The sequence below is a fragment of the Tauraco erythrolophus genome, chromosome 29 (genome assembly GCF_009769465.1).
Source record: "Tauraco erythrolophus isolate bTauEry1 chromosome 29, bTauEry1.pri, whole genome shotgun sequence".
NCBI classification, from domain to species: Eukaryota; Metazoa; Chordata; class Aves; order Musophagiformes; family Musophagidae; genus Tauraco; species Tauraco erythrolophus.
The window spans coordinates 5,037,761-5,062,325 of record NC_141493.1 but is presented as its reverse complement, the minus strand read 5'-3'; the positions used below and the strand labels follow the sequence as shown (position 1 = coordinate 5,062,325).

The following is a 24,565-nucleotide window of genomic DNA, read 5'->3' as shown; positions in this document are numbered from 1 at the left end:
ATGAGCGAGCTGCGGCAGCGGCTCGGCCGGGAGGCCGGCGGGGCGCAGGAGCCCGACGAGAAGGTTTGCTGCGGGCCGGGGGGCGAACGGGGGAGGCCGGAGAGCGGAGATCGGCGCGGGGGCGCGGGGTCTGCGGCGGGCCGGCGGCGCGGCCTGCGGACCGCGGGGGGACCCGCCGCCTCCTCTCGCAGGGACCGGGATCGGAGCCGCCGCCGCGACCCCCGTCTTGCCCCGCGCCGTGCGCGTCTGTGTGTGTTCTCGCAGCGGCTCCGGGGCCCGTCGCTTGGTTTATTTTCCCCCCACGACAGCCCCAAAACCGGCCCCGAACGAGCAAAGCCCGGCCCCGGGGGGAGTTTCTGTCCGTAGCTGGACAACCGCTCCCGGATCCCGCCTTTTAGGAGCGTGGAGATGTGGGAATAAACTGTTTTTATGGAGTATCTCAAGTGAGGATTACAGAACCCCACAGGTTCCCTTAGGGAAGACTTTGGTATCTCCTAAGTCATCCCCGACAAATACCCTTCCCTGCGGTGGGGTGCATGGTCTCCATCGATAGTTTAATGAGATTTAATGGTTGTGTTTCTCCGGAGAAGAGCTGTGAAAAGAAAACCTGACTCCTTTTTCCCCATAACATCTCTTCTGTTCCAAACCCGAGCCCAGTTGGATGCTCCGAGCTTGGCAGTTGCTCCATGACTCATGTCGTCACCGTTGTCATCTTTACTCCCGCGCCTCCCCAAAGAGGAAACGAGCAAGAGGAATAAGCAATCGAGAAAAAACTTCGTAAACAATATTTGCAGGGTCACAGAGAGGGAAAACTGGAGGGAAAAGTGGTTCTTCACTGCGTTGGTGTTTAATGCGTGCTTTTTGGGAGCAACCCCGTGCTCGTGCATTTGCCCTCAGTAGCATTATATTGATGTTTTGTCTGCTAGTGCACAAAGTACACAATGCAGAGAAGCGTGAAATCATCCGGCAAAATGTCTTTTGCAATTTAAATGCCACATTGAATTCCATTTTGAATGCTGGTTTAACACCTGCCCGGAGCTGTACGGTCCGGTGGGAGGAAGCGTTACTGTTCTGCTGTGCTTAGAGAGGGACCTGGGACAGAAGGCACTGACGGCGTCGAGAAGGGGTTGCCTTGGTGTAGATCTGAAGTTTCTGCCTTTTTTGTAGGTTGCATGAAGTTGTCAGACATCCAGATTTACGGGCCTCTATTAAGAGAGTGGTAAGGTGATGCTCATTTTGTTGTTGCTGTGCGTAAGGCAAGGCTGTTCTCCTCTAGAGAAGTACGTTTGCCTCAGTTGGAATTTACTTTGCAGCAGAAAGTCTTCAGGGACTTTTATGTTCCAGAACTTTGGTGGGAGTTGGAAGATGTCCCTCAGCAGCCTTGGAAGGACTGGTACTGCTTAACCGGTGTGCAAACAAACTCCCTCGGCCAAGCCGCCGTCTCGCTTTAGCTACTCGTGATGTGTTCCTAAAGAAGGTCAGAGGGCCGCTATTTTGAGAGCAATCTCGTTATCTCCAGACAAATATGCTTTTTATGTACAATGAGCCTTCTGAAGGGCTCCTCTAGTATTACCTTGAAGTCAAGGATTTGAAGTGTGCTTGCTGGGGAGAGGGAACGTTTATGCCGCACCGCTCGTCCTAAAGCAGCTCAGATGAATTGCAAGAGAGAAAAAGATGTTTCCAAGCAGCAAAGAAGTGAGGTGCTGAACACGGTGTCTCTTAACAATAGAGAGCAGTTATGGCAGGCGGGGAGTTTCCCAAAACTGTTAAAATCGAGCGTGCTAGGAGGTACCTGGTAACAGTCATCCTGCCGTTAGTAAAACCCTACAGCGCTGTGCTTTCCGCGGCAGCAGACCTCAGTGGCACGTTTCCCTTTCCTCCCCCGAGATCAAACCGTTGTGTTTTCAGTGCTGGGAAATGCCTGGCAGAGCCTGGGGATAACGTCGGTGTAAAGCTAACGCAGCAGAATTGCTCGTGTGCATCCTGTTTATCGGGGGTCTTGGCCCGCCCGGCGCGTCGCCGCTGCTGTCGAGAGGGGAGATTCCTCTTTCTGCTTTGTCACTCAGTTCGCCTGGCCAAGAAAAATAATTTAGCAATGCATATTGTGTTCTCCAGAAACCCTCGTGTCTTCGGAAAAGAGCCCTGGGCGTGTTAAACGAGATGTAAACATCAAGGCTGGTTTCAAGATTAGACCCAGAGAGTTGTTTTTTCTACTTGGTCCCACTTTGGTGTTTTGATAAGGGAAAGAGAGAGGCTGGTTTCACTTTCTGGTCCTCTAACACTTGCACAATGTCACAGCTTTGATGTTTTCTCTCCGCTGGCACAAGGCAATGCTTACAGCTGAAACTGGGCTGCTTCAGCTGAGGCCGTAGCGCCAGAACCTTTTAAAATCGATTTTTGTTAAAACTGTTGTGCAACACACAGTCTTCGTCTCAGAGGGAACAAGGCAACATCTGTTTACTCTGATCAGTGAACTCCCTCTGATCTCTCCAGTGGAAAAACAGGGGAACTTGCCCTGATGCTATTTGCCTTTGGTTCCCATTTTCTTAGCCTGAAGGACTCGGATGCTGTTAACTGTTCCTGTTGGTGTGTGGTTATCTGAGATTAGAAGATTGAAACAAGTTCTAGTTTCCTGTTACCTTGCAGAGATTAGAAGATTGAAACAAGTTCTAGTTTCCTGTTACCTTGCAGATCCTGTTCTGCCTTGGCCTTTGTAGACTCGTTCCTTTGCATTGCAGACGGTTTCATTATCTAAAACTGGAGGTCAATGCCTTCGCTCCCGTGTTGTGTGCATCCCATGAAATCACGTTTTCTCTTCCAGCTTCCAGAGGGAACAGGAGAAGCGCAAAAGAGATTTGTTTCCCGACGCACGCGGAGCTCCTGAGTGCATCTGCTGCTTTAATGGGATTTTAAGATCGTTTCTCAGTAGCGGTTTGTACGTTGTGTGACTCGACAGCGAGGCGAGGGGTTTTTTTTTCCCCTTTTCTGTGCTTTTTTCGCTAGGACGTTGTGCCGGTAGTTGTCTGAAATCCAGGAGGAGTCTCGGACATCCCGTGGCCCGGTCCCATGGCAGGGGAGGAGGGCAGATCTATTTAGAGGGAGGCTTATCTGGGCTGCAGCTCACACCCCTGCGTCACTTGTGGCTTTGTTTACCCACCCCTTTGTCTCTGGCAGGCAGAGTCTTGCTGGAAAATATTGTCCCGGCCTAAGAGAGGCCGTGGGTGTTTTTGTGCAATGGCCCGTGCCGGCGGATTTTTCCACCGTGCAGCGTTGGGCACCTCGTTGCACCCACAGCAGCTGGGGACGCTCATTTTTTATGGGAAAAGGGGTGATGGTGGTTGCAAGGAGAGTGCTGTTTCCCTGATACGAGGCCTCGATGAGCCGGTGTGAGGTGTGCGAGGCTGAAGGGTTTCCATGCTTCCGAAGGATGCGGTGATGAGGGCTCTTTTTTTCCAGCCCAGCCCTGCAGTGAGCTGACGCTGTGACTTTTTATCTGGCTACATCTGTATCGTGTGGTTCAAAAAGTGAAAGGCTCCGGCTTCCAAGCCTCAGGATTTTGCGTGCTTCCAGGTGTTTTGCAAGACATCCCTGGTGATCTAAAGTGCTCCGAAGACTCTGAGCTGAGGAAATGCCAGGTATTTGGATGCCAGGGCTGACAAGTAACTGTCCCTCAGGTCTGCTTGGTAGGGTGAACGGCTGCCGGGTGTGTGCTGGAAAGGATGCAGCAGCTCCGATTTTGGTGATTGGCTTGGGAGAGGGTGCAGGATATAGAGAAGTAACAGCACAGGCACTCTGAAGGTTTAAGGAATTTCAAATCCTGTTACTTCCCAGGTCACAGGAGAGCTCCTTGTAGTTGGGAGTTTGTGGTCACAAGATGAGGTTCTTGTAGGACCAAAGCCAATAAACCACCACAGTGATGCTTCCCTTCATCTTCATCCACGATTGAGAGAGGCAGAAGTACAAGTCCACTTCCAGACCCACCTGAAAAGCTATTTTTTTAATACCTCTTAATATTATTTTAGGCTTGATACCAAGCATCAGTTTGCTTGGCTCCTGCTGAAGCGTGAGCCTCATGTATTCTGGACAGATGGTGGCAATCCCGGGTCTGATGCAAGAACACACTTCAGCCTTCTGAGCTGTTTGATGCTCAGCTTCATGTGTGCCTGCCGACAGGAGCGCGTCGTTATCTGGTACTGTTAATTGTGGCAAGGAGGAACTGGCCTGATTGCGTTTCTAATGGAGCTTGTTGTAACTGGTTGTCAAGTTTAATACCTTTGCCAGCTCCTGGCCTGCCATGGAGCTGGTGAAGGAGCTTCAGGCTGCTCCTCGTGTCCTTTGGATGGCGTTCGACTTGACGCTGCTCCTTGCTGCGAAGCGCGCAGGCTCTCCGCTGAACTGCCCGTTTCCTGGCTTGTTTGTGGCTGTGCCAGAGAAGCTTGATCCCAGGAAGATTTTGTCATTTTAAGGGTTGGATGACTCCACCTTGGCCTGTGGGGAGGTCCCGTCCTTCCCAGTCTGCGCAGAGCGTGATGGAATGAGCGTGGAGACTCAAGTTAAACCCCTAAATGTACGTTGCTTTTCTGTTACTCAGCCCTTTGGGTAGTTCAGAGCTGCCTTCTGTTTCCATTCCTTATTTAATGACTGGATGATTTACTGCTGTCTGGTCTGGAGGGCTACATTCCCTAAGCTCGTGTCTCTCCTGGCAGTGTCTGAGAAGTCGCCGGTACCTCCAGGCAGATGGCTGACCTGTTTTCCGAAGGGTTCCCGCTGGGTCTTAGTGGATCTGGGAGCTTCTTACCGAGTTGCTGCTCCGGCCGAGCTCCCGTCCGCCTCTCGTCGTTGCGTACGGGGAGGTCAGTACAGCGCAGGGTGAGGGAGGGAGCCCACGGCACATCCACAGCTCCCGACGGATATTCCCGCTGCCTTTGGGCGCGCCGTTGCAGGTAGAGGGCAGGGCTCTTGCCCCGCACGCAGACGAGCCGTGTTGTACGTGAGCGATGTCTCCGCGTGCCCTTGCGACGCCGTTCTTGTGAACAGAGGGATGTTTGGAGCTGAGAAGGGGGACGTTGTGATGGGACGTTTGTGTTTCTTTTCCCAGCAAGGACCATTTTCGCTGTCTGTCAGCCACATACCACACATTAGGTGGCAAGAAGACCCCCTTTACCCTCCTGCCTCCTTTAAGTGAGCAGCGATGTGCCCCGGATCAAACCCTTAGGAAACCAACTTAAGGGAAGATGCAGTATTTCCGAGCAAACCCATATTTCCTTTCTAAAAGAAGAAAATACTGCTACTTTTCTCTGTAACGCATCTGCAGAAATTTGGGATAGAAAATTCTTCCTGTGCCTGTCAATAGCTCTATTGTTTTCCCCAAAAATGTGGTCTGTGTTCCCATGTCTCCCTCCTGGTGATCTGCTCCGCTTGAGCTTTCTCTGATACGTGCCTTCCAGGATTATAAAGGACCATGAAGATTCATAGATTTGTCTACGGGACAAGTCGTGTGATAGTCTGTAGGTTTGTGATGATAACTGTGACTTTAGAAGACCACTGCTTTGGGTTTGTCAGGGTTACATCTCAACACCCTGCATGACTCCTTTCCTTCATGGAAAAGGAAGGAAACAGCTCTTCCAAGCAGCAACAGATGGAAATGTCTGTGCGGAATGGTGCAGACACAGCTCCAAGCTGGGGCGGCCCCTTCGAGACACCGACTCCAGGAGGTGCTTCGGAGCTTTGCTCTCGTGTTTCTGTCCGTGTTCCTCTGTCTCTGCAGGGACAACAAGGTCTGCCCGTTCGGGAAGCGCCACGGTAGCAGAGATGCCAGTTAGATCTCGGGTAACCCAGTCTTGAAGCCCATCTCCAAAACATCTCCATCACGTGTTTCAGAGGGGGAGGCAGGTTCCTCTCGTGGCAGAAAGAGATTCTGGGGGGATGCCAGAACCAGCAGCCTATTTTTGCTCTCTTTTGTATACAATAGCTTCTCGAAAGGACTTGGAGCCTGATGCATTTACCTTCTTGATTTCCTGGAATAAACAGAGCCCGGAGTGGGTGCCATGCTGGGGGCCAGGCAGAGGATTAGCATGTGCCAAGTGAGTCGCAGGGGTGGGTGATGGATCATGTTTGCTGACACTGAGATCAGGCTCTCGGATCAGACTGCTGTTCTGCCCAGTGCAGACCACACATACCTCCGGTCACGTCCCGCTGCCGAGCTGAGCTCTGTGATCGAAACAAAGCGGGCGGCTTCGGGAGCACGAGATGGCCATGGGAGCTTCCGGAGTTATTTCGGCCACTATGCAAACATTTATGCTCTTGGTGATGTTATCAGCTGATAGTCTCCGTTTTTAGGCATGCCCTAATTTCTGTGCATGCTTTCAGCTGGAATATGTTTTTTTGGGATGAGGAAGGGAGTCCTGTGTCAACATAAACGAGACCTGAGCTTTATTTTTTGGAGACAACAAATCAAACAGGCACCCCTAGATGCCAGCTTGGTGAGATACCTTGATGGAGGGACATGAGAAACTTGTGTTTAACTGCCCTGCAGATAACTTCACAGCCCAGGATGTTCAAGCACTTTCCTCTAGACCAGCATCAGGACATGAGCTACTTTGTGCCCGCTTGCAAAAGCCCGTGCTTTTCTGGAACCTTAGAACAAACCAAGCCTGGATGCTTGTTTGCTTCTTCTTTCTAGTATTAACAGTCTCCAGAACTCTCTCTTGTTTCACCCTTCTGAGCTGGTAAACCTCTAAAAGAGAATATCCTGTAATTAGGGAGTAACGGGATGATTTTTTGCCTTGATGTCACCTTGGTGGATCTGTCTGAGGTGGGTTTGGCTGTGGCACAGCAGCCGTCGGAGATGGGCAGGTGCCCTGGAGGTAAAGCGGTGAAGAAGGGGAGAAGGGAACGGAGCAGACAGTTTTCCCAAACGTAGGAAGTAAAACCACTTTTGAAAAACGTTGACATTTGCATCACTGAGGCCGCTGGGTTTGTATCCATTACACTAATTATATTGGCCTTCATCCTGCAAATGTGCTCAGAGGTGGGAATAGTAGAGGCTTTAGAACAGTCGGTCTCTGTTGTTCTAGCTGTTAATTTTATTGCCTGGAAAAGCAACTTTATTTTTCTCTTAACATTTTCCATCACTGCTTTTCATTAAAATCTGGCAGGAACTCTGAATAAAACAGCGCCTTGCTTCAAGAAAGGTGCACAAATAATGGGATTTCTTGAACTAATTTAATCTACCGGCGTTGAGTACTTAACTGTATCTCTGTATTGGGCGGAAAATTTTTGGCAGGCAGACAGCTGACTCGTTTCTATGACAACTGAGATCATGTCAGGGATACTTGGGCAGAAAACCCGAGCGCTCACAGCTTCCGCTGCGAGGAAGCGATTGAAAACGTGAGCACAAATTCCGTACCGCGGGCTTGCAGGAGTTAAGTTGCTTAAAGAAAGCCAAGGCAGCTCGTTTCTCCCTGTGTCTTTCTTTAGGGTGATGAAATATTTGTTCATAAATGTTGCTTAGACCTACTGATGTCACAAATGCAAGGAGGAAGTTGGTATCTGTGGGTTTTGCTCTTTCTTCTCATCTTGACTTGCGTAGAAATGAATAAGATCAGATGCACGTTGGGTATCTTGATTTTATTCCTGCATTATTTATTCCCTTGATTCTTTAAGAAGCCTTCAATGTCGAGATGATAAATTGGAGAAGGAGCACTGGGCTTGCCCACGGCATTGGAAAGGGAGATTTGCACAAAAAAGAGCCCTTCAATTTAATAACTTCGTGTTGGTGACAACAACCAGTAAAAGCTACTGCATCTGATTGTGTTTTAACAGACTTAATGCTTACCCTGTGAAAGAAATGGAAAAATAAAGCCAGATTCCAAGGTAACTGGAGGAGAAGTGTGCTTTGCTCTTACTAATGGCTTTTAATTGTTTCCCAGCACGTAGAGTTCTAACATCCTGGCACATGTTTGCGCCGAGTGCTCTGCCTGGGAGGAGAGAGGGAGTATCAGCAGCGGAAGGAACAAGAAAAATGGGTGAGGGAGAGGTATGGTAAGAGAATATGGAATGATTACAGCTGGAGACAGCTACGTCCCAGTGCAGGAGCACCAGTGGACAGCGGTGGGATTGCTGAAAGGGGACGGGGCTGCGTTTTCCTTTGCCTGAGCAGCATCTGGTTCGGTGGGACCCCGGCGCGAGATTGAAGCTCCAAGTCATAGTTGGTTCAGGCATGGTCAGATGTATGTGAGGATAAGCCTGGGGCTAAATAGCTTTGATTTTAGGAAGAACCTAAACAATTGAAAAAAAGGTCCATGGAAGGGTAAAGGGGAGAGTACGGTCCCGTGGCTGGGAAAGGAGACAAGTCACGATTTCTGGGTTAACTTGCTGCAAGCCTGAGTCTCTCCAGGCTTCCATTTCAAGGGCAGAAATAGGAGAAAACAGCACAGGGGAGGCATCAGAAACCTGGTGTTTCTTAGGGGAGCAGCAGAACTGGTGACAGAACACCATCTATTAGACCCACCTGCCCCAAAACGCTGTTTGTACCGGCATGGTGGGACGCTTTGCAGTCTGTGGCTTAACGCAGCCCAAACGTGCCCCGTGCACTCACGAGCTCTTTGCACAAGCACCGACTCTCCAACGAGCTGAGATTTTCACCGGCCATAGCCCTGGGCGAGCATCGCTCGCCGTCGTCTGCGCCGCCGGGCGCTCTCTGCCACCGGCTGCTCTGCGGACAGCGTCGCTCTCCGAGATTATCCTGTGGGAACGGGGATGTGCCTGGCTCGGCTGGAGAGCTGCTGGTGGAAAGGGGCAGGAGGGTGTTACCAAGGCAATGCCACAGCTGGATTAAGTAGCTCAGGCTTAAACAAGTCGTTCAGCACCCGCTCAGCTGCTCAAACGGGTGATTTGTAGGCTGATGGTTGCAATTTGCATGAAAGGTATAAAAATAGTGTCAATTACTGAGTCCTCTCCACAGCCTATATCTGGCACAATGTCCTATATAATCTCAACACCCTCTTTTCAGGGAGAGATCTAAGTGGGGAGAAGAGCCGATTCCTGATGCTGCTTGGTTGTTTTCAAGATGAGGATGTTAAATTGTACGTCAGCCCTCACTTTGACTGGCCATTTCTTCCGTCAGGGAAAATGTTTTCTTCCACCTCCCATCAGGCTTAGATTGAACAAGCAAGACATGTGGCAGGAGTGAGTCCTACACCCTAACAACGTCCCTTTTATCTGGACAAACCTCTTGATTGCTTTCTTTATACTGTCTGGAAATAACCTGGCAATGTTTTTTGGAGCTGTGGGTGTTCGTGTCTGTTGTACAACCTCTCCTGTTCCCACTGCTGAGGATCACAGAATCATCGAACGGTTTGGGTTGGAAGGGACCTGAAAGACCATCTTGTTCCAAGCCCCCTGCCATGGGCAGAGACACCCTCCACTACACCAGGTTGCTCAAAGCCCCATCCAGCCTGGCCTTGAACACTGCCAGGGATGGGGCAGCCACAGCTTCTCTGGGCAACCTGCTCCAGTGCCTCAGCACCCTCAGAGGGAAGAATTTCTGCCTTAGATCTCATCAAAATCTCCCCTCTTTCAGTTTAAAGCCTTTGTCCTGTGTCCTGTCACTCCACACCCTTGTCCAAAGCCCCTCTCCAGCTTTCTTGGAGCCCCTTTAGGCACTGGAAGGTGCTGGAAGGTCTCCCTGGAGCCTTCTCTTCTCCAGGCTGAACAGCCCCAACTCTCCCAGCCTGTCTCCAGAGCAGAGGTGCTCCAGCCCTCGGAGCATCTCCATGGCCTCCTCTGGCCCCGCTCCAGCAGCTCCGTGTCCTTCTGATACTGGGGACCCCAGAGCTGAAGGCAGCACTGCAGGGGGGTCTCAGGAGAGCAGAGCAGAGGGGCAGAATCCCCTCCCTCGCCCTGCTGCCCACGCTGCTCTGGGTGCAGCCCAGGACACAGTTGGCTTTCTGGGCTGCCAGTGCACGGTGCCGGCTCATGGTGAGCTTCTCATCACCCAGCACCCCCAAGTCCTTCTCCTCAGGGCTGCTCTCTGTCCATTCTTAATCCATTATCTTGACAAACCTCTTGATTGTCGTCCTTATACTGTCTGGAAATCGCGTGGTGATGTTTGTTGGAGCTGTGGGCATCACGTCTGTTGTACACCCTCTCCTGTTCCCACTGCTGCGGATGAAGCGGGGAACAGCGGGATGTGTTGGGACTCATCCAGTGAGGCTTTGCTCCTGCTCTCGGAGACCAAAACACTTTGCCTCCTGAGGTTTGGTTTGGCATTGCGCTGAGTTCGGTGGGCCGGGTAACTGGTGCGGTGGTTTACACCAGTTCAGCTGCGAGGTCGGGGTCAGGACAAGAAGTTATCGACAAGAAGCTGCCCGTTCCAGCAGCTCTTGGATGAGCTCGGTTGCAACATCACATTCCTCTGTCTCTGGAGCTGTGCAGTTGCTTTCATCCTTCCCGTTCTTGGCTGGGGATGGAAGGGAGGAAGGCATCGATGCTCTTTCCCTTTCTTTGGGTCTCTTGAGCACTTTGTGAAACTTCTGATCCTCTGGGCTGGATCCAAGGGATAATTTGCCTGCTTTGCCTTAGCTCTGCAACGTTCTGCTTCGTTTCAGGGCTTGGTCCTCCCATTGCGGTGCTGGCGAGCCTCAGACTTGCATGAGGTGATGGATACTTGGATTGCATTAGGAATTCTGCTTAAGGGTTTTGGTTTTAGCCCATAGAGGTGGTGGTGGTTGCTCTAAGTACCTGAGCACTTCCCTGCATGTTTGATTTGAATCAGTCACATGAATTTTGGGGTTTTTTTTTAGAAACGTGCAATGAGAGGAGAAAAGCTCCCGTTTCCTAAGCATAATCTAGAACACCAGGAGAAACTGAGTTTGGTCAGGCTGGAGCTGAAGCTTTTCTCTGTTATTTAAATTGCTCCCGGGGGAAATCCTGCAGAGAATCCTTTTGGATAAAGCACAGAGAAAGCATTGCAATGGGAAATAGACTGTAGGTAAATACAGTGCACTGATTTCCCAAACCCTGCTCCAGAGGAGGGCCCCTGACCTGTGCTCTGCCAAACTCCTACATTGTTTTACCATTTCCAGTCTTTTTACCTGGTGCCATTTGCACTTGCCTCGCGGATTTGACCTTTTGTGCGTTCCCAGCTAAATGGCACTAAGCCTCTCGGAAGTCCGAGGGACGAGTGGGTTTTACAGGTCAGTTAAAAAACAGCTGAAAAAAAAGCCAAAAGCTGCATTTCTTCGCCAGCCCTCCACACCCATGTTAGCACGGGCAGAGGTGTTCTGCTTTCCTCTTGTTCCCACTCCGTGGGAATGGACGGGAGCGAGCGCAGAGCGAGCACACGGGGATGTGACCGGCGCGATGGCCGGTGCTTTTCTCATCCCCAGAACTCATCTCTGACAACACCGTCGTATTTTTAGCTGCCTCCACCTGACAGTGTCTGAGTGCCCTTGGCTGTTCTGGCCTGCAGCCATGGATCCATCACAGCTTGGAGAGTCATTGTCTTCTCCTGCCTTAAATAAGGGAGCTGCTCAAGTCTTGCTGTTCTACAGAACTACAGATACCCCTCGATTTGGATGCACCAAACTGGTCCTCAGCGGATGCTTGTTTTGGTGGGGGTCCCCCCTCCCGGAGCGCGGGGCAGCGCTGCCTGGGAGCGCAACGGGATGCAGTCACTTGGTTTGCAGAGCTCAGAGTTTGTCAGCTCGGCTCCCTCCTTGCTTTTCCTGCAAACACGCTCTCTTTTCCGGCAGTTTTAAAATAACCCGTGGTCTGAGGCCAAACGCCCGGCGCTGCCTTTCCTGGTGCACTGGGAATGGCTTTTTCCTTCCTCGCTTCAAGGACTGCGGAGCAGGGTGAAGCTCTGCTGCTGAAACGAGGGGCAAAATGTGGAAGTTTGGATTCGTTCTTTATTCAGGAGCTGGACTGGAGGAAAATCTGCTGCTGGGGAAAGCGCACGGGACTGCCCGGGAGCCAGGAGTTGTTTGTAATCCTTTTTCCACCATGACCTGTTGCAGAGCCTTCTCCTGCCTCGCCTGTATTTATTTACCCCCTAAATCCAGGTCTTCGAGCTGAGTGCTGGAGCAGTCCCGGGGTGGGGAAAACATGGGTATTTCTTTCCAGTCCATCAGGTTTCTTCTGTGGTCAGAGAGGATGGTTGGGCCTGAGCGATAAGCCACGCTCTTCCTCTTCAGCTCTTCGAGGATGAGCTCGGGGTTATTTTTAGTGCCCGCCTGTGAAGTCAGCGCTTGAAAAGTCTGCCTGGAAGCCTTGAGCCTGCCTGCTTGGAGGCCTTTCTTTCTGTCTAATTTGGGCAACGTCGCATTCTTGGAGATCTGCCTGGGCATCGGGAGACCTTGTGAAAATTCCTGCTAACAAGCCTGTGTCCGTTGAGCACTTGCTGCACTCGGAGATTCTTATTAACCAACGGCGAGGCGTGCTCAGCTGTTCAGAGGGAACAGATCCGTTCCTGTTGAGACTGATGAAGAGCAAACCCCATCACGTGTGTCACCTGAAACGTTTGATGTTGTTTCTCATGGGTATAACCCCGTGTAATACTCAGAATATTTTCTTTTTCTCTGGTTTCTGCAGAACCAGAGTGGTGGTAGGGGTTGCATCCAGTGGGCTGGTCCGAGTTTCTTCAAAGTGTGTCTAGTAAAGCAATTTGTCTCTCTTTAACTTGCAGGAGTCAGAGTCTGAAAACAAACTGGATGGAGAGACGGCGTCAGACAGCGAAAGCAAATCTGAGTTTGGAGGATCGCCCCCAGTGCCGACATCGGATGACACTCCAGAGGTCCTGAACAGAGCTCTCTCCAACCTCTCCTCAAGGTAGCACTCGCTGAGCATCGTTCCCCTCCGCTGCCGGGGCCCCCGCGGCTTCGTCGCAGCTTCCCCGGCCTCGGCGGCGGCTGCGGGAAGCTGGATGAGCAGCTGGGGGAAGCGCCTGTGCTCTCCCTCCCTGTGCGAGCAGGAAGGTGCCCCCGGGGCCATGGGGGACAGAAGCTGGGGGTGATGGCAGTGGGGAGAGCGGAGCGCGGTGCTGGGGGCTGCCGTGCGTGGGAGAGGGCTGGTGGCAGAGGAGCGGGAGGGCGGCCCCGCTGCGTGGTGGTCTTGGCAGGTGGGAGGAGACCTGGGTGGGCGCAGAAGGCAGTTGTGTTTGGCTTCAGCAGCACTGCGGTGGTTTTTAACCACTAGTGTGACCTACTTCTGCAGGAATGTGTGAGAAAAGCATGTGGATAAGGACATGATTTAAAAACAAACCAGGAATGTTTTCTGCAGACTGCTTTGGGGAAAAAGCATCTTATTCCTATCATGGAGAAAGAGTCTGTCCTGGGTGTGCTGTGAGGATGGGAGAGGCTCAGGGCAGGATCTGTTGGAGAGTGGTGAGGGTGCAACGTGCCAGGGCCCATGTCTCCTCTTGAAAAGGAGTGCAGAGGGGGGTAAAGGTCCCCATTTTCATAGAATCATAGAATCATAGAATGGTTAGGGCTGGAAGGGACCTTCAAAGGTCATCTAGTCCAACCCCCCTGCAAGGAACAGGGATATCTCCAACTAGATCAGGTTGCTCAGGGCCTCGTCCAACCTGGCCTTCAACGTTTTATTTGAACTTATCATGCAGCTTGTCCAAGGTGAGGGAAACCTGTAGCAGAACTGGAACAGACGCTCTCCTGTCCCGTTCCAGCACCCTTGGAGATGCTCTGCTCCTGGCTCATGCTTTCTGCATTTAGTGAGGTCCATGGCCGGGAAGACTGAGCTGAGCTGCAGCCTTGCAGCTGCTGCAACCAGGCCTTGATCAATGGATCAAGGTCGCTCTGTAGCGCTGACAGAAACTTTGGGGTTTCCAGGGCTCAGTTTCCTTCCTGTGATGTGCAGAGAGCAGAAGTGCTGTCCTGCTTTCTCGCTTTATTTTGACTTTCTCTAACTTCTTCCTTTCTCTGTGGCCTAGATGGAAGAATTGGTGGGTAAGAGGTATCCTCACGCTGGCAATGATCACCTTCTTCTTCATCATCATCTACTTGGGACCCATGGTCTTAATGATGATAGTAAGTGCTCCAGAGAGATGCCCTGATGTCCACAGTGATAGGGGGTAAGGTTGCTGGGACCATTGCTGGGGTGGGCAGCTCAGAGCCTCATCTTTTAGAGGTCCTTGTTCAGTTTGCTGGGTTTCTCTCTCTGTTGAGAAAACCTAGAAGGCATCTGTGACCACCTGCCACGGCAGTCAGCATTTGGCTGCAATTGGAACTGATACAAGGGGTTGTTAGAAACCTCCTGCAGAGGAAAAGGGAGGGAAAACCAACACGATGAGCTCCCCATGTTGGATTAGGAGACTCCTGCCAGACTGATAGCGACTGCTAAAATATCTTCTGTTCTGCACATGCATGTCTCTTATCTCCTTGAGGAAAGAGATGTTTAACCAACACGTATTAAAGCTTCTGGATGTCTTTTTGTGCAGGTGATGTGTGTCCAGATCAAATGTTTCCATGAGATTATCACTATTGGCTATAATGTGTATCACTCGTACGACCTGCCCTGGTTCAGGACACTCAGCTGGTGAGTAGGGGGGCTGCCCCCTCCCCAGGCTTGTGTGCAGCTGTAACGCTTCATCTCCTTGCAGACAAGCAGCAAGGGGATCATCGAGCTCCCTCCAAACCAGAGAACTCAGTTGTGGTGTTTGTTGACCATTGTCATGTATTAGCATCTCTTGTAAAGGAAAAACCCCAACAAATCCTGCTAGATCAATATCTTGAAAGAGTCTGTATTGATAAACTTTGTCCTCTTGTCAGTGAAGTGCAGAGATTGGAATCCCACAGTCTGTGCAAGGGGCAGCATTGACAGGCTGTCACTTAGAGATGGACACGGTTGCTTGGGTGGGATGGGAGTTTTTAGGTGGTTGAGGAACAGGGTTGAGCATCGGGACATAAGGGCTGGTGACGGGGCAGGAGCAGGGCTTTCAGAAAGCCCAGAGCTTTTGGGATGTGCCTTTGGGATGCCGAAGCTCGTGGAGGCCTGTTGAGGAGTGCCACCTAAAGGCAGACAATCCTCGTGCATCAGGAGGCCAAAACCAAACCCCAACAGCGTGATCCATCACAGAGTGGAGCTGAGTGATGCAGCCGCTGGTTTTTGAATGAGGGTGATGTTTCTAAACTGGGGGAAATAAAGTTCTGGCGGTCGCTCGAAGTCACTGCAGCCATGGAAAGACCTTCGGGATCAGTGGTTTTCTGTGTTTCTCCAGAATCCTTTTAGGGTTCCTGCTAATGAGCTTCTGCATCCTTCACAGGTACTTCCTGCTCTGCGTAAACTACTTCTTCTATGGCGAGACCGTGACAGATTATTTCTTCACCCTGGTTCAGAGAGAGGAGCCCCTGCGAATCCTCAGCAAATACCACCGCTTCATTTCTTTCGCCCTGTACTTAACAGGTAGAGACCACATTTTCTGCTGGTTAATCTTGTCTGGGCTAGAGGGAAGAAATCACCTTGAACTACTCTTGTGCTGAGGATCGTGTCCGATGCAATATCCAGAGCCAGTTATCTCTGCTTTTCAGTGACGCTGTAGCTTCACTGCAGGGTTAGAGTAGCGGTAGCAAATCTCTTACAAGAAGCTCTGTAGAAGAAAACTCTGTAATCTGTATGGGACAACCAGGCTTGATTGTTCATCTGTCCAAGTGTTACTGGTATTTTGTGACTGCCAAAATAGTGTATTTTTTCACTCCGCATTGCTGCTTTACACAAGTAGAATCCTAAAGAGCTGTGCAATGTCATGGTTAAAAAGTATTTCTTGCTGTTGAAGATACATTCCCACTGTTTACTTCTCTTCTGTCTCTCATCAGGTTTCTGCATGTTTGTCTTGAGTCTGGTGAAGAAACACTATCGCCTCCAGTTCTACATGGTAAGGTTAAACACGGGGCCTGGCTGCCCCCGGTTGGCAGCAGAAGGAGGAATAATTAGGCTGCTTGGAAGTGTTGTGTAGAGGACTACGTGCCCGTAGATGCTTCTGTGCTGGTTGTGCATTGTAACGCTGCCTGGAAGAAAAGTTACTGAATTTTTAGGAAGCTGGCTCTGAATTTCCCTGCAGACACATATTCTCTTCTCTCTGCACTTGGAGATGCTACTAAGAAACTTTCTGCAAGCTGAGGGGGCTGCACAAGGCTGTTTGACTCTTGTGCTGTGGGTAGATCGCCACCAGGGTTCATTGGCTGTGGCTCCCTTGTCCCAGACATCAGTGGGGCATCACTCGTGTTTGACTGTCGACACGGCTGGTTTTGCTTTCTGATAGATTCAGCACACAGGGATGTGGCTTGGATATCCATCAGTCTTCTGCTCTTCTCACGTAGTCAGAAGGCTGAGTGGGATGTATGGCTTAGGGGTGGGCTAGAGAGCATTTGGTCCAGCAGAAGTCTTCCCAATGAAGGTCACCTCTGGGCTCGAGTTGAAGAACATGCCCATAAATTACTACGGGTGACCGTTCCCTGCTCTTCCCGACTCTCGGTGTTTGTTGTGGTGAAGGTGCATGAGCTGTTCTCTGTCCAAGAGGGAGCTCACAGCAGCTGATTTCTGCCAGCGATGCCTCTCGGCAGTGTCTCGAGGCAGGCTGGACTGCGTGCTGTCTTCTCTTCCAGTTTGGATGGACCCATGTGACGTTGCTGATTGTCGTTACCCAGTCGCACCTCATCATTCACAACCTGTTTGAAGGAATGATATGGTGAGTTGCTCTTGTGGTCCCAGTTGCTTTGATTTCTGCAGCCTGAAACGAACCTCCGTGTTTTAAGTTAAAACTGTTCTTTTTAAAAAAAAAAACAAACAACAAATGGCCATGGAGAAGGTGCTTCCTGTGAGGGACCAACCTGTTCAGAATAGAAAAGCAAAAGATTGACACTCCCAGATTTCCCTCGGAGCATCACGCGGTTGCTCCTTGCGTTGTGTTGGAGGGGGAGACGTCGATGGGATGGCACTGTGAAACATCTTGTGAAGCAGCTGCTTCTTTATTTAAGTCTTGGAGTTGCCTGATCTTGGTGTTTTCCAATGGTTTGATCCTTCTCCTGTCTAGGTTCATCGTCCCGATTTCCTGCGTGATCTGCAATGACATCATGGCCTACATGTTCGGGTTCTTCTTCGGCCGCACCCCGCTCATCAAGGTGCGTAACTTTGGTGACGAAACATGTAGTTTTGGCTTCTTTGGCTCTTAGTCCTGTGTTCCCTCGCCTCCAGTTTTGTGGCTTTTTGTGGGTCCGAGGCAAGCCTACAAATTCAGCGTGCTGCGTGTCCCACCGTCGAGGCTGTGGAGTGAAGTGAAGCGTTTCAGAGCGCCGTGTTGGCGTCAGGTTCTGATCCAACACTCACTCTTTGGTTGTTGGCACCAGTTTGTGTTTGCCTCAGCAATTCCTCAGCGAAGAAAGGCTGCAGCGGTGTGCGGAGACGGACAGTTTGTAATTCTCTCTCTCTCTCTCTCTCTCTGACAGCTCTCCCCAAAGAAGACCTGGGAGGGTTTTATTGGAGGATTTTTTGCCACCGTTTTGTTTGGCTTACTGGTACGTAGCAATCGTGGTCCTTGTTTCATCGGTCTTTTCCCTTTGTCGGGTGACGAGGTTTTGTCTAAAAAACACATGCAAGCTTTAAGGTCTCCCAGCTCTTGTCAGAGACTTCCCGTTTTCCTTACTGACCAGGATTTGAACTGGTCCGTGACTGTTTTGTGCGGTGGTGCAGCTGGAGCAGGGGACCAGCGGAAGTTCTTCGTCCCTGTTAGACCCTGGGACATGTTCGTTACAATAATTACCCTGGGAACTTTCTCTCTGCTGCTGTTGGATGAACGCTGTGCATCATTTCAAGGGCTCCGTGGGGAATTCCCTCCCCCCGATCCTGTTGTGCTCCTGCACACGGGCAAGAACACAAGAAGCTGAGAAGTCCTTGAGGCCTCCGTGCCAACCACAAACATCAGTGCGCTGCCAGCGTCCTTCTCAGAACCAGTCTCAGGCTAAAACCAAAACACGGAGCTCTTCTGGCTGCTAAAAGGAAGAGCTGACTCTGTCCCAGCTGAAACCAGGACACCGTCCTCTCAGCCAGGGGGTGCAGCCTGGCTGGGATCGCTGCGTGCTGAACAGATGTGCTTCCCAAAGGAAAACGCTTACCCTGCCTTGAGCCAATTACTGCTGCTCAGGAGACTAATCTCCTTAACGAAGCTGGGAGCGTGGCTCCCTCCTCGCCGGGTCTCCTTGAGTGGCCTTTTCCTTTGAGACATGTTAATCCTGCTTTCTCTTGCTGCGGCTCTTTTTCTCTCTCCTTGAAGCTCTCCTACGTGATGTCCGGGTACCGGTGCTTCACCTGTCCGGTGGAATTCAACAACGACACCAACAGCTTCACAGTGGACTGTGAACCGTCTGAGCTGTTCCAGCTGCAGGAGTACAACATCCCTCCCGTGCTGCAGTCCGTGGTGGGCTGGGTAGGACTCTCTCTGTCTATTGGTTCTCATTTATTGGGGTAGGAACACCAAAAGAAGAGATCAGGGCTTTATTTTGATGGTCTTCAAAGGAACATGACAAGGGATGATGGTTCATACATAAAAAAGGGGAATTTAGCTCTGTGTTGGTTGAAGACTCGAACTGTCCCAAAACTGGTGGGACATTAACCCGCTTGAAAACCAACTGGTCTAAATCCTTCTCTGATGTGTTTTTGTTTCTGCAGAAAACAGTCCAGATGTACCCCTTCCAAATCCACAGCATCGCACTGTCAACTTTCGCCTCCCTCATCGGGCCCTTTGGAGGCTTCTTTGCTAGTGGGTTTAAGAGGGCCTTCAAAATAAAGGTGAGGATGGTGAAGGTCAATTCCATTTTAGAAAGGAAAGACTAAATGGTTGGTACCTCTCTAAACGGTCTCTGTGCTCCAAGGAGTGGCAGGCTGGGAGCTTTGGGAAGGAAGAGAAGGTTTGTTTGGTCACCGATAAAATGCTGGGGCAGGACCTGATTTTTTTTTGGCTGGGGAGAGACCTTAACATTTCAGCTGTGACATTCTAAACCCTGCTTTGGTGCAGAACTTGAGGTAGAGGAAGAAAGACCCAGTCAGGAAATTTTGCAATCCGAGGCTTCCCTTGATGGTTTTACGTATAAACAGTCCGTGTTTGGTTAAGATGCCCTGCAAGGCACGACAGGATTGCCAGAGATGAACACCAGCCTGCCTTGACCTTTGGGCGACAGATCTGAGTCAAGCCTTGATGTCCCTCAGGCACTGGTAGTCTTCATAAAGGAGAAACTTTTAAAACCAGGGAGAGATTAAACAAAATGTTGTCTTAGTCTGGCTTTTGCCTTCCGGGAAGAATTCGAGCAAGGGTTTGAGCGCCGTGCGTAGAAGTACGTAAGCGAGTACAGGTGATGGGCGTTTGAAACTGCTAAGTGCACCCTCTCCTGCTTTGCACAGGACTTTGCCAACACAATCCCGGGCCACGGAGGTATCATGGACCGCTTTGACTGTCAGTACCTGATGGCCACCTTTGTTAACGTCTACATCGCAAGCTTCATCAGGTATTGCCTGCTTTGCGGTGAAGTTCGGGGCGCTGTCGGACTCAGGTGATGTACAGGCTTGTGATAAGCGTCGGTGTCCCCATTAGATTAACATCTGAAAGCACAAGGCAGAAAAGAAAGGAAATGAAAGCTTGAAGAAGGGAAACGTCTTTCAGTAGGGTCATGCAGAGCTGGAAACACAACCCCCATTTCCCAAGGTCCGTTATTCCAGTCCCTCTGAAACTCCCCCATGGCTCTTCTGCATCCCTGTGAATCTCAAGCAGAGTTTCCAGAGTCGAAGGAGCAGAGAAATCTTATTTTGTAGCATTAACGAGTATTCTGCAGCCAAGCACAGAAGAAAGCCTGTAGGTGCGTGAAAGATGTACTGAAGGAGTTGAGGAACTGTCTTTATGTGGCTGCTTTGATTTTTGAGGGCGACCATCTGCTGATGAGGGAAGATGCAGAAGCCTCTTGAAACAGATTGGGTTTGGGGTTGGGTTTTTTTGTGTGTACAGTTCAGCATCCTGTGCCTTTGGAATCCGTTTCCACATCTCAAATGGAGTTAAGCTCCTTGGGTGGAGCTGGTGAAGGAGCAGGCAACACGGCTATTACTTTAAGCCTATTATTTTGATGAAATTGGACTTTGGGTTCCCAGATCGTTGAGATTTAGCAGTGTGAGTCACTGCTAACGATGCTTTTCTGTTTCAGAGGTCCTAACCCCAGCAAACTGATCCAGCAGTTCTTAACCTTGCGGCCAGACCAGCAGCTCCACATCTTCAACACGCTAAAAGCCCACCTCGTTGACAAGGGTATGTTGGGTGGCCTGGAGGACGCATAGACAGCCGGGCGACTGGAACGGGACTGAGAAGGGACAAGCCTCTTCGAGGAAATTCCTGGCTTGCCTGATTTAAGACAATAACAAGGCCTCATTTCACTGTAACTTTTCTTCCTTTCTTGGTAAATGTTTGCATTTGTGGGTTTGTTTTTTTTTTTTTAATAATATATTTATAGAGCTTTGGTTCCAATGAGGAAATCTTGGATTTGTAGCTGGAAAGGAGTTAAGGCTTGGAAGGACTGTTGGGTGAAGTAGGAGGGTACGACTGTCCCCACGGTCTGTTGTCAAACCTTCGATGCCCGTGGGCAGAGCTGAACTTTCCCTGCGAGTGCGTTTACCCGGGGAATACGCAAAGCCTTGTCCGTGCAACGGGAGCCACAGGGAAGGTGAAGCCCTGCAGCTCCTCTGGGTGCTGTGCCGGGCTGAGTTTGCGCTGGCAGCTCTGGGACCATCGTTTTCTGCGGTGGTAGCTGTGAATGCAATGTTAGTTTTCCCAGAAAGCCACGTTTCTGCCTGTGTGCAGCCTCCTCGCAGGCTGCGCCGTGAGCACGAGGCTCAAGTAATTGGAAGAGGATCTTCTGCTAATCCAGCCACGTTTCCTCTGCCCAGCCAGGCACGTGCATCTGTTTGCACTTGCTGGTTTTTGCAGTGCCTCTCACATTCCCCCGTTACGGCTGATATTTTGGCAAATGAGACTTTTATGACCAATGAAACCAGAAGTAGACTGGGGACAAGGAGTCCAGAAACTGATAGTCACTCGTGGGAATGTGGGAGGCCCGAATTGCTGCAAAACTGATTCAAGTAAATAGGTTTTAAAGAGCATTGAAGTTTCATTGAGTAATTCCTGCCAAGTAAGAACAACCCTTTAAATAACTTAGTTCCTTTTTCGCCCCGCAAGTAAGAAACTTTGAACCACACTTTCTCATTTCTCGATGGTTGGAAACCCCACACTGGGATATTTTAACTCATTTGGAAAGCCCTTTCCAACTTGGGTTCTTGTCTGAAGTTTGCTGGCTGGGGCTCCAGCACCCCGCTGGTGCTGTCAGTTGGGTATTTGTTTTTTTTTTCAGGGATCACGTCTATCACCTGTTTGTTACTTGAGTTTTAGATGTCGTGCTGCTGAGTTTATTACGGTCTGTGTTGCATTTCAGTCTGGGTTCATTTACCTGCAGGCTTCTGTCCTGCTTCGCTTACTAAATCTGGTCATAAATAGTTTGTACTTAGTAGCTGCAAATTTTATTAAGTACTTTCCTTTGTCATACTTTTTTATTATTTAAAAATGGGAGCCCTAAAGATTGTAAAACTTTTTTTTTTTGTGATCAGATAGTGAAAATATCCCTGGTTTATACCTTACACCATGCTCCCAAATACAAGGTGACTCTGATTTTACTTCTTTCCATAGCGTGTGCATGGGAGAGAGAAACTTCACCTGATTTTAACCTGGGGAATGAGTGACAGGGAGAGATAACACAGAAGTACGTTGCTGTTTTCAAACAGTTGCTGCCATAAACCTTATCCAGCAACAGCCCTCCGTATGGAGACACGTACACACTGCGAGCTGGCTCAGCATCGGTGGAAAATAAACCACCTGAAAGTACTTCATAGTTGATGTGCTGTGTCGTAAGCTCTGCTTCAGCTCCCTAAGCAGGACCCGTGGGGCAGGAGTTGGTGCCCGTTGTGCTGCAGGTAGAGGTATTTGATCCATCAATCCGTTGATCTGTGCGGATCAATCTCCGCATGGATGGAAGAGAAGCAGGGTCCCTTTCCACAAAGTGTTCTCAGCGTGGTGCTGGCAAAGTTGCTGGCTTCGGGCAGGAGTCAGGGCTGCCACGATGGAGCCAGGTCCGGATTGCGTTGGGTTAATGCCAGTGGTGGGCAGAAGGGCTTTCCTGGACCAGTGGAGATTGTTCCCTTCTAGCTTGGGTTAGGCAGCGCTTTATTTTCTGTCGATTTAGAGGATATTGGTCCAAGCTCCTGATTTGAAAACTGGAGGGGAGAATTAAGGTGCTTCCGTTTGGCTTTGCCCAGGGAGAATATTTAGTCTGCGTTTCATGAAGATTTATATGATTTAGCGAGGCAAAGTGAGGGCACCTGCAAGGAGTAACTGGTGTGGAAGTGACAGGGTTGTCTGTAGCCTCTGGAAAGTCGTTTGCCCTGTGGGGCTTTTCCAGATTCTCCCTGCCTGTTGCCAACATCTGCCAAAATCCCTTGTAGTGCACTGTTGGGTCATCAGAAGCAGCTATAGTGTGTGTTACACAAGTGTACTGCTCTTTATATTGAGAAGTTTTCCATATGGGTCTTTAGTCTCTTGCTCGTCTTGCTTTAAACCTTTCACACCTCTTTAGTGGTAATTAGTGGGGCAAAAATGGAACCCGAAGCCTTTCTGCGTGCTTTGGATTTGTTTGGCCCCTTTGGATTTGTTTGGCCCCTTTGGAAGGGTGTAGTGCTGGATGTGGACACTGGAGGGCAAAGCAGCTGCATTTAGTGGCTGCCCGAGGCTGGGAGCGAGGCGGCAGCAGCGATGATGATGAGGGTGGCTTCCCCGAGGAGCTCGCAGCTTTATTCCCGCTTCCTTGGCAGCAGCGCAGTTCGGGGCTGGAATTCCAAACCTGTTGTGATCCTGAAGGGTAAAGCCAGCTGGAAAGGGTGCGTAGCATCCCACCCCGATGTTCAGCACGCTGAACGGGAGCGGGGCACCCATTTGAGAGCGGGGCGAGGGAGGGAGGGAGGTGGCGGCTGTTCGGGCTGTCCATGAGCTGCTCGGCTGAGCTGGGTGAGGAGTGTTGGTGAGCACCGTAGCGGGTCCTCCGTGGGGCCGAGGGCTGTGGCTGGCAAACCTGCTGCCACGCCGCTGGTGTGAATGCCCGTGGTAGTGCTGCTCAGCGCAGCCCGTGAGCGGCTCCGGTTCGCCGTTGATGTTTCAAGTCAGACTTAGAAAGTTAGAGGAAGTGAAAAGCTGATGTTACCAGCTCTGGCTGTCCCTAAAAGAGTTAACTGGGTTGCCAAGGGACGTGTAGCAGGACACGTTGCACCTCTGTTCATTGCGTTCAGCCTTGCAGGACCTTGGTCGTGCTGCAGCTCTCACAAGAAGCTGGGTTTGGGAGGAGGCTGGCGTAGCTGGCGCTGCTGGAGAGGCCAGGCTGACACCAGGGGTGTCTGGGTCAGCGGTGCAGAGATGCTTATGTGATGTTTCTCCAGCTGCAGGGCTCGAGCTCAGCGTTGCATGATAGTTGTTGTTCACACTGGGCTCCACGACCAGAGAAGTTCCTCCTGCGTGTGTCCAGCAAGAGGGAAATAGCTGTGAGAGCAGCCCAGCAAGGGGGAGGTTCTGTATCAGCTGGGGTGGGTGCTGGGGTCGGAAGGAAGAGAAAAGTAGGATTTGGCCAATATGCAGCTTACGAGGGGTGACTGCTGCCTGGCAGGGGACAGGCTGGTGGGGAAACCACCACTTCGTGAGTGGGCCCAGTTGGAGTGGATGGAGAGGGACGTGAGTGTATGTCATGAGCAGAGGGATGGCACGTGGCTAAAAAGCTGCTTTTCACAGCGTGAGAAGCCGTCTGTCCTGGTGAGGTGGCTCTAAACCTGCACGACATTCGTTTGCTGGTGGGTGATTCAGTGATGTGGGTCAGCCACTGGTTTGATGGATGGTCTGAGCAGGCACAGCTGGGTTCAGTCTGTGCAGATGAGCACTTGGCACTCTGATAGGAATTCACTTCTCCAAGTCTGGTTGTAGCCCAAATTAGTTTGCAGATCGGATGCACAACAAGACCACGGCCTGCAGTGCTCAGCAAAACATCAAAACCTCGTTTCTCCATAGGGTGTCGTGTCCTGTGTCGATCAGCATGTGTCGTTTAGATAATCTTTGGGGTGATGGGCTCAGAAGTCTGCTGACACTGATCTGGAGGGGTTTGTGGTACCCTGAGTGGCTCATGAAGCTGCAAATCCCGTAGCATCAGGGAACACTTAGCACCAGGCTGTGAAATGCTGGTATCTTATATCCCAAGGTACAGTTCCTGTGTCCGATGTGTGCAACGAGTTCCCCTGACCACGGTTGCAGTGGGATCCCGACATCTCTTCCTTCCCCTGCTGACCGCTGTGCACACTAGGAGGAGGGTGAAGCATCCGTACGGCTCATCCAGACCCTTCTGGGGACAGGTGTTTGTCACAAAAAAGCAGCATTTGAAAGCTCCCGTGGTTCCTGCCCTCTGTAACCAGCCCCGGAGTTGCATTTTGTACTACT

General features: G+C 50.8%; 1 protein-coding gene across 1 annotated transcript; it reads left to right on the top strand.

Moving 5' to 3' along the window:
* Positions 1-22,735, top strand: CDS2 (CDP-diacylglycerol synthase 2). Its single transcript, XM_086627970.1, has 13 exons — positions 1-63; positions 12,689-12,831; positions 13,949-14,045; positions 14,456-14,553; positions 15,281-15,420; positions 15,831-15,889; positions 16,620-16,702; positions 17,048-17,135; positions 17,460-17,528; positions 18,284-18,436; positions 18,679-18,798; positions 19,408-19,511; positions 20,199-22,735. The coding sequence occupies exons 1-13, from the start codon at positions 1-3 to the stop codon at positions 20,326-20,328; spliced, it is 1,347 nt and encodes a 448-aa protein (XP_086484096.1). The 3' UTR covers positions 20,329-22,735.
* Positions 22,736-24,565: the final 1,830 nt, after the last annotated feature.